The sequence below is a fragment of the Ziziphus jujuba genome, chromosome 8 (genome assembly GCF_031755915.1).
Source record: "Ziziphus jujuba cultivar Dongzao chromosome 8, ASM3175591v1".
Lineage (NCBI taxonomy): Eukaryota > Viridiplantae > Streptophyta > Magnoliopsida > Rosales > Rhamnaceae > Ziziphus > Ziziphus jujuba.
In genome coordinates, this window is record NC_083386.1 from 24,721,757 (window position 1) to 24,729,680 (window position 7,924).

Below are 7,924 nucleotides of genomic sequence, written 5' to 3' on the forward strand. Positions count from 1 at the left end.
ATCTAAGAAAAAAGTGTTTTCTTTTTTTCTTTTTTTATTTTTATTTTTTTATTTCCCTCTCTTTTTTCATTTCAAGAATTAACTCTGAAGTGAAAGGTTCTTCTACACTCTTTTTAAAAGCGTTTGAAGCTTCAACAGGAAAAGACAAGCAAATCCTTTAATTTCAAAATAGCCACGCGCGCTAACTGCAAGTGGGTAAAACAATTTCCTCAAAGACCTCTTTCTCTTTCTCTCTCTCTATCTGTCTGTCTTATTCTCTTCCCTCTCTGGTTTTTTCCTTATTAGACTATCTGTAACAGCTCAAAAACATCCCACGAGCTCTACACCTGCTGCATCTTCTACCTTCTCTTTTATCCTTATCTCTACTCTGCAACTTCCCACTCTTCAATTATTTCTCTCACCCATTTTCTTTGTTTTTAACTTTCCTCTCCATTTTTCTTTTTTCTTTCTCATCAAACAAACAGAATAAACTCTTCAAAATATACATATACATTTCATCAACTTTCTCTTATATCGATCTTTCTTTTAATAATAATAATAATAATAAGTTTTAAGAATCCTTTCTCTTGTTTTGTATATGGCGCTTGAAACATGGTTGATCAAGGTAAAGACTGCTATATCGAACAAGTTCGATGTGGTAGTAAAATCTTCCGCACCCCATCCAAAACCTAAAAGGAAATGCAGCAGCGTCGGCGTTTTAGCCTTCGAGATCGCCGGCCTAATGTCAAAGCTTCTCCATCTATGGCAATCCTTATCTGACAAAAACATGATTCGGCTCCGAAACGATTCGATCTCACTCGAAGGAGTCCGAAAGATCATCTCCAACGACGAAGCTTTCCTTCTCGGCCTCGCCTGCGCCGAAATGGTGGAGAACCTCCGACTCCTTGCTAAATCGGTCTCGCGGATAAGCAAACGCTGCGACGACCCGAACCTCCAGTGTTTCGGCCAATTGTTCGAGGAATTCGCCAACTCAGGCCGAGACCCTCACGGCTTGGTTCTGAGCTGGAAAGAGATGGAGACCAAGATCAAGAAAATGGACCGATACGTCACCGTTACGGCCACGCTGTATAGAGAGATGGACGAGCTCTCAGTCATGGAAAGCGCGTTGAGAAAAGTAGTCAACATCAACAACGAACACGACTCGACAAAAGAACAGAAAATCGTCGATCTTCAGCAGAAGATTTTTTGGCAGAAACAAGAAGTGAAGTATATGAAGGACAGATCTCTGTGGAATCGAAGCTTCGATACGGTCACTTCTGTACTTGCCAGATCTATTTTCACCATTTTAGCCAGGACGAAGCTGGTTTTCGGTATAGGACAGCAACAATACCATCCTTCATCTTTACCCAGAAGTCTCTCGGCCTCGGCTACCGTTTACCCTTCCGATCAAAACCCTTCCACTCCATATCATTTTGTGTCAGGTCCGTTAAATTCCGCGAAAACAGAAGAAAACAAAGAATCAGCCATGGCTGCTGACGACGATGATAGTGGTTTTTTCGAGTCGAATTCGAAGATTTTAAAGCCTCCTCCGACTACCTTAGGTGCTGCAGCTTTGGCAATTCACTATGCCAATTTAATCATAGTGATGGAGAAGATGATAAAGTCGCCGCAATTGGTGGGCGTGGATGCACGGGACGATCTTTATTCTATGCTGCCTAGCAGTGTTCGATCATCGCTGAGGGCTAGATTGAAAGGCGTTGGATTCTCGGCCAGCGATCCGGTGCTCGCCGGAGAGTGGAGAGAGGCTTTGGGAAGGATCTTAGGTTGGTTATCTCCATTGGCACATAATATGATTAAGTGGCAGAGCGAGAGAAGCTTTGAGCAGCAAAACTTGGTGCCCAAAACCAATGTGTTGCTTCTGCAGACATTATATTTTGCAAACAAAGAGAAAACTGAAGCCGCCATTACTGAGTTGCTAGTTGGATTGAATTATATTTGGAGGTTCGAGAGGGAGATGACTGCTAAGGCATTGTTTGAATGCAATAACTTGAATGGTTTGCTCAATTTGCAGAGTTCTAGCTAGCTTAAAAATTTCAATATCTAAGAGTTTCTGTTTTTAATTTTTAATTTTGTTTTCCTTTTGTTTTTTTGAGTTTTAATTTTGATTCTGAGATCTTTATCATGGTTGATTTTGAATCGAACTAAGTTTCAGGTCTTTGAGGGTTTATTTTGTATTTAACCCCGATATGTATATGGTAATCAAATATATGTAAATGATATGATTTTTGAGTTAATATATAAACTGTGATAAACCACCAATGTGGCAATGCATAGATTTCCAATTATAATTCCATATCATGTGAAAATATTCGTGAATAATATATAATTATTACTACTATATTTCTAATAACAAAAACAATAATAACATTAATGTTATTATTATTCTTAATACGTAATATATTAATAATTAAAATCATGCTATTGCTATTGTATGGTAGCCCCAAAGAATCCAGATTGAGTTGCTTAGCAGTACATGTGAGGTGGTATAGTTGATATTAATAATTTGAATTTTCAGATATAAACTAACAGAACCAGTCAAATATAGAACGGGGTGGGTCCTATATAATTTGCAAGATATAGAAATGGAATATTAATGCATATAACACTTTTTTAGTGACTAATAATTAGAGGGAATTAAGACCAACCGCTACTTTTTCCCCTGTAGACCATGCAAATGAGAAAATTAAGGAAACTATCGGAATAATTGAAATGAAAATCGTGTCCTATACCAATGATGGGGCTGCAATAAGGGAACTTTGAGCATATTTCTTTTTTTTGGGGAAAAAAAAAAAGATAGTTTGTTTAAAAGTTACAGAGAATTTTTCAGGAGCATATTAGAAACAGTTTTTCAAATCAACTTTGTCATGCATATGCAATTTAAAACCTATGAAAACCTTTGAATTTTTTTTTTCTTTTTTTTTCTTTTCTCCTTTCTTATGGATAAATGAAAGTTTTTTTGAATGGGTTTTCTTTAAATCTGTTCAAAAATTTTATCGACTAATCACTGAATATGTATCTATTACGCTTCCTAATAAAATATTAATTTTTTAAAACTATTTTGTTGATTTTAAGTTTTTTTTTATTTAAAATAATTTATATCTTTATTTTTAATGATTTATGAATAGCTTACCAATTAAATTAATATTATTTAATAATGAAAAAAAAAATTATTCAACTTATAGGAAGCAACTATACTCTGACTCACAATTATGTTTATTAATTTTTAAAAAATTTCAACATTGTCTCTCTTTCCAACCAAATAGTCAAGACGCTAACAAATAAAAAGTCAACACTCAACGGTTTTAACATAAATTTAAAAACTGTGTGTAAAAAGATGCAAATATATAAATTTTATTTTTACTCCCAAAAACATTCAACAATAACAATTGGTACCAAATAGAAACAACAAATGAGGTCTCTTATGTTTGTTTAAACGTTTTCATCTATCATACTTTCTTTTTATCTTTGTACACCCATCAATCATTAAACAGACCTTTGGAAAGATAGCAGAAAAGAGACGGTTTATACACAACAGAAAATGCTTTAAAATTTCTAAAGATCCATAGAGAAAAATAAATAAATACGAGAGGTTTTCCACATTCAACTGAATGTTAAATGTCTCAATTGGGCCCAGTAAGTTGAGGAAATAAAGTTTTTTTTTTTTTTGAAATGAGGAATTAAATTTATGATTGGCTTCTTTAAACTAATCTCTGCGACTAGGATGATTTAAGCAAAAATTAAAGTCTCTGACTAGGAGATGACTCCCTTATTTATAATTCATTCCTCATTATCTTTGCCACATTGGCTACTCATATGGGCATGTAAAGGAAGCCGTACCTATGGCCCAGGTTGAGGAGAGGAACTAAACACCAAATCAAAGGCATAGAAACTAAATCATAGCGATAGATAGAGAGATTGGCAGGTTAAAGGGATCTTCAAGGCCCATAAAAAGTGGGAATTTTTCAATGAATTAAATGGCTTTATATTATGTAGATCCTTTGCCTCTGCCCTACTCAATTAAGAAACCGAATATATAAGCAAGAAACTTTGAACTTAAACAAAGAAAATAATTGCTACTTTATGATTGTTGAGAATCAATACCATGGTAGTTAATAAATGCTCAACGACTGGTTGAGAATACTTACGCAAAAACTGTAAATTTCTAGGTGAGGAAGATCTTCATCCCCATTAGAAAACTAAAAGCAAATCATACTCAAAAATCTCTCCATGAGGAGATTTGGTCTCTGACCCCTGAATTCCTAAATTAAAGCTCAAAACCTGTATCCCACACGCCCAAGCAAAGTTGTGGATAATATATCCTCCACTTCAATAATAGTTTAATTTCCTCTACGATTGTTCAAGTTTTGGATGCTGGGACATCAACCATCTATTTCAGCTTTTAAATATGTGAAAACTGCTTTGAAGCTTGTCTTTTCTAAATGATGCTTTTATTATTATTATTATTATTATTATTATTATTATGATATGGGTCTAAGATGGATTGTGGAAACAGTAATGGAAAGCAACCAAGAACAAAGCCCCTTTTATTTTAAGAAACGGTGGATGTGGATCATTTAATACAGCGTAAAATTTGGCCAACAAGCTTTTAAGGATATTGTATTTGCATCACTAGTATTTATTTATAATTTTTTTTTTCTTTTAAAAAATTTGTTTGGTAGTTGAACAAATTAGATCTTTTAACATTTTTTGTACCTTTCTTTTTTAAATACAAAAGCATGGCGAAGTTCTAAAACAGCCTTGGAAAAAAAAAAAAAACATTATGTATTAACTTTTTTTATTGAATAAATTAGAAAAAAGAAGACTTTAGCACTAGATCTTGAATTCAGAATTTGAGATTATTATCCCTGAGATGTGTCCCAAAGGGACAATTGCATTAATATTTTTTTTTTCTTTTGCTATAATTACATTAATTGTTGTTGGAAACAATTGGTTTTTGATCATTTAAGCTTAAATTGATAGATCTATTTTTACATAATATCTTCTTCTATAAATAATTAGTTCACTTCAAATTTCCTCAGAAACATGAAAATACTTGAAACATTGTACCATTCATTTGGTATTGTACAAATATAATTTTCATTTAAAAATATATAGAACAGAGATTAAATGACATCCACTTAACAAGGAAATAATTTTTTTTCAAACCAAACATCTTTAATAAACTACTATATACAAAACAAAACAAGATAACTGTTTGTGAATAATATGTACAATAAACATAATTTAATTAATGTTATTTACATAAAAAAATATTTTTAATTAAGAGACCAAATCTGATAAAACAGATAAAAGTTGGTTGGCGACCCTGATCACACTACTCACTGGTCTCATTAAAAAAATAAAATAAAATAATCCTAAATTTAGGCTTCCAAGCTCAGTATCTAAATCAAATTCTCTGCAATTTATCGGCCTTGCAAACTGGATTGTTCTTGACCAGAAGATTTCGCTCTTTGGTCTTGTAATCAGCTTCACAAGAATGCTCTTCTGCATACCGGTGCTTCCCACAGAACAAACCACCGCACCGGCACCGGAAACCCATTAATCCAACCTTTCTGTTGCAGCTTTTGCACCTGTTTTTCACACAACTCGAAACTGATTCCGAACTTTGAGTAGTTTCAGTTTCAGAACTCAAAGATACACCAATGGCTGAAGCTAAATGAGAAGTAGAAATTGGCTGATTTGAGTCGGCAAGGGGTTGTTTGTCAATTGTAGCTTCTTCCTTGACTGATGAGTTAACGACGTTTTCTTTAAGATAATCCGAGTAGCACTTGGAACAGAGATTCCGATTGGCCATGGAACCGTAGAAGCCACAGCCATTTGCGCAGAGTGGAGGATCCATGTCAATGTGGGTTACCAACTTGGTTTCTTGAAATACAAGGAAGTAGAGTAAGGAGAGAATTTAGATAATGTTGACGACTTGGAAAGGTTATATATATTATTATATATACTTTTTTGAATGAATTGACGGTTTGGAAAGGTTATATAATAGAAGAGTATTGGATTTGTAGTAGTAGTCAATTTCCAAGAATAATTAGGGGTGAAGGATCTAGATCTTTTAGACTTTTATCCCTGTATTACTAGTGATACACTGCCACCTCATTAAATAATAATAATAATAATAACAAAGAGGAAAAATAAGCTAAAAAGCTTAAAAAGAAAAAAAAAATTATTTGGCAATTTCGTGGCTATCCAAAAAGATTTACTTTCCCAAATTAATATGTAATTAAATGCCATCAATTAAATTGCCACGTCAACAATGATCTCATTGATATTGAAAGTCATCTGATAAAAGTAACCGTTTTTTTGGATCTCCATCCAGGAGTGAAAGTCCAATTATAATAGCAAATTCAATTCTAATACTAATACCACTTTCAACTTTTACTCTTAGTCAAATAATAATAATAATAATAATAATAATCAAGAAGAAGGAAATAAAGAAACTTCTTCACACTTTTACACGGCATAGAACAACGACATTGCAATTCTCCATTCTATATATGGAATAAACTAAGGCTGAAGGTTTTTTTTCCCAGGTGTTCAAGTTACACCCAACAAAGAAAGAGATAGAGCAGGTTAGCCTAATCACTTTAAAGATGGAGCAGTTGGCATAAAAAAGAGTTAGTTGCAACTTCTCTGATCCACTTCCTTGCCCTCTTTATAAAGGAACGAATGACAGCAACAAAATTGCATCAAATCCAAAATGGTACTGAAGGCATTGATAGTAAACTCAAACAAGAAGCAGGTTAGAGAACCACCTTCAGTTCCATTTCTCTGGGAAGAAAAGCCGGGCATACCCAAAAAGGACTGGAAACCAGGAGTTTCTTCAGTAAGTTCAGTTCCAATCCCTCCAGTCAAGCTTATTGCCTCGGTCCCATTCGAATGGGAAGAAAAGCCAGGAACACCACTACCCATTTTCTCACAACAGCCATTTATATCAGTAGTGCCGCCACTGTCAAAGCCACCCCCTTTGCCTGCACCTCCAATGTACTATCAGAGCATGCATGAGAATGAGGACACTGATGGTGATGGTGACGATAAAGAAATATTTGGTAACGAAACAGAAGATTCATTTCGTTCAGCTCCTTCTCTCCTAGCAAATGGCCTTGTTTCATCAGTGGCAATTTCCACTGATGTTCCGGCAAAGAAAATTTCTTCAGCCGAAGAAAACAGTGGTCCTGTGGAAACGACACCATCCTCACCGGCATCAGAAACAGGCAGCAGCACAAGCAGCTATGCAACTGGAGTCTCCAGCCTGGTGGGGAGCTCCTTCTTGGAATGCCTCTTTCCATTGTTTCCACCCCAGTCAGGATTCCTTGAAAAGGTTGGGCATCCAGAGGGCTCTCTTACTCCACTAGAACAAAAGAGTAGACATTTTGAACAGGAAAACAATGGTATCACAGTGAGGAGGCCACCTACGTTAGGAGAGCTGATAATGATGAGCAGAAGGAGAAGTTACAGAAGAAAGGCCATTCAGATGAGAAAACAGAAACTAACAATGGTAAATTTCCATAACTAGCTTCTATAATCATTTCGATCAGAACCTATACTTGATTATGATTTTTTGCAGAACCACCAACACATTTATGTTTAAACAAAAATAAAATTATCCAAACCAAAAGTGGCTTTGTTTTGACAGAATGAGATTAGACAGATTTTAAATTAGTAATTGTTTGTTATTTTACACGAGGCAAACATAAAATAACTGTTAACCTGACTGAATGCAACAATAACAGGAAATCATGAAGAGTAGAGCTTTTGGATGCTGCATCTTTGGAACTGGCAGCAGGATTGTAGAAGAATTGCATAGAAAGAGGAAGGAGTTGGCAAGAATGAAACTACTGTAGTATTACAGAACTCCCTTGAGGTTGAACGACAAGTCTTTATTTAGCCCGTCTGCTGAACC

The 7,924-nt window shown here is 34.8% G+C and overlaps 3 protein-coding genes across 3 annotated transcripts; 2 read left to right on the plus strand and 1 right to left on the minus strand.

Annotated features, from left to right (window-relative positions):
- The first annotated feature begins 263 nt into the window (after window positions 1-263).
- LOC107414263 (protein PSK SIMULATOR 1) lies at window positions 264-2,259 on the plus strand. The gene has a single exon (XM_016022371.4). The coding sequence runs from the start codon at window positions 578-580 to the stop codon at window positions 2,021-2,023; it is 1,446 nt and encodes a 481-aa protein (XP_015877857.3). The 5' UTR covers window positions 264-577; the 3' UTR covers window positions 2,024-2,259.
- Window positions 2,260-5,335: 3,076 nt separating this feature from the next.
- Window positions 5,336-5,999, minus strand: LOC107414248 (zinc finger A20 and AN1 domain-containing stress-associated protein 1). Its single transcript, XM_016022356.4, has one exon. It carries the CDS (start codon window positions 5,858-5,860, stop codon window positions 5,408-5,410), a length of 453 nt encoding a protein of 150 aa, XP_015877842.3. The 5' UTR covers window positions 5,861-5,999; the 3' UTR covers window positions 5,336-5,407.
- A 341-nt stretch (window positions 6,000-6,340) lies between these two features.
- LOC107414272 (uncharacterized) lies at window positions 6,341-7,893 on the plus strand. The gene is made up of 2 exons (XM_016022384.4): window positions 6,341-7,519; window positions 7,755-7,893. Exons 1-2 carry the CDS (start codon window positions 6,722-6,724, stop codon window positions 7,863-7,865), a joined length of 909 nt encoding a protein of 302 aa, XP_015877870.4. The 5' UTR covers window positions 6,341-6,721; the 3' UTR covers window positions 7,866-7,893.
- Window positions 7,894-7,924: the final 31 nt, after the last annotated feature.

Coding starts and splice junctions, on each gene's coding strand:
- LOC107414263 (XM_016022371.4), top strand. CDS start 578: ATGGCGCTTGAAACATGGTTGATCAAGGTAAAGACTGCTATATCGAAC.
- LOC107414272 (XM_016022384.4), top strand. CDS start 6,722: ATGGTACTGAAGGCATTGATAGTAAACTCAAACAAGAAGCAGGTTAGA. Junction 7,520..7,754: donor GAAAACAGAAACTAACAATG/GTAAATTTCCAT, acceptor CAACAATAACAG/GAAATCATGAAGAGTAGAGC.
- LOC107414248 (XM_016022356.4), bottom strand. CDS start 5,860: ATGGATCCTCCACTCTGCGCAAATGGCTGTGGCTTCTACGGTTCCATG.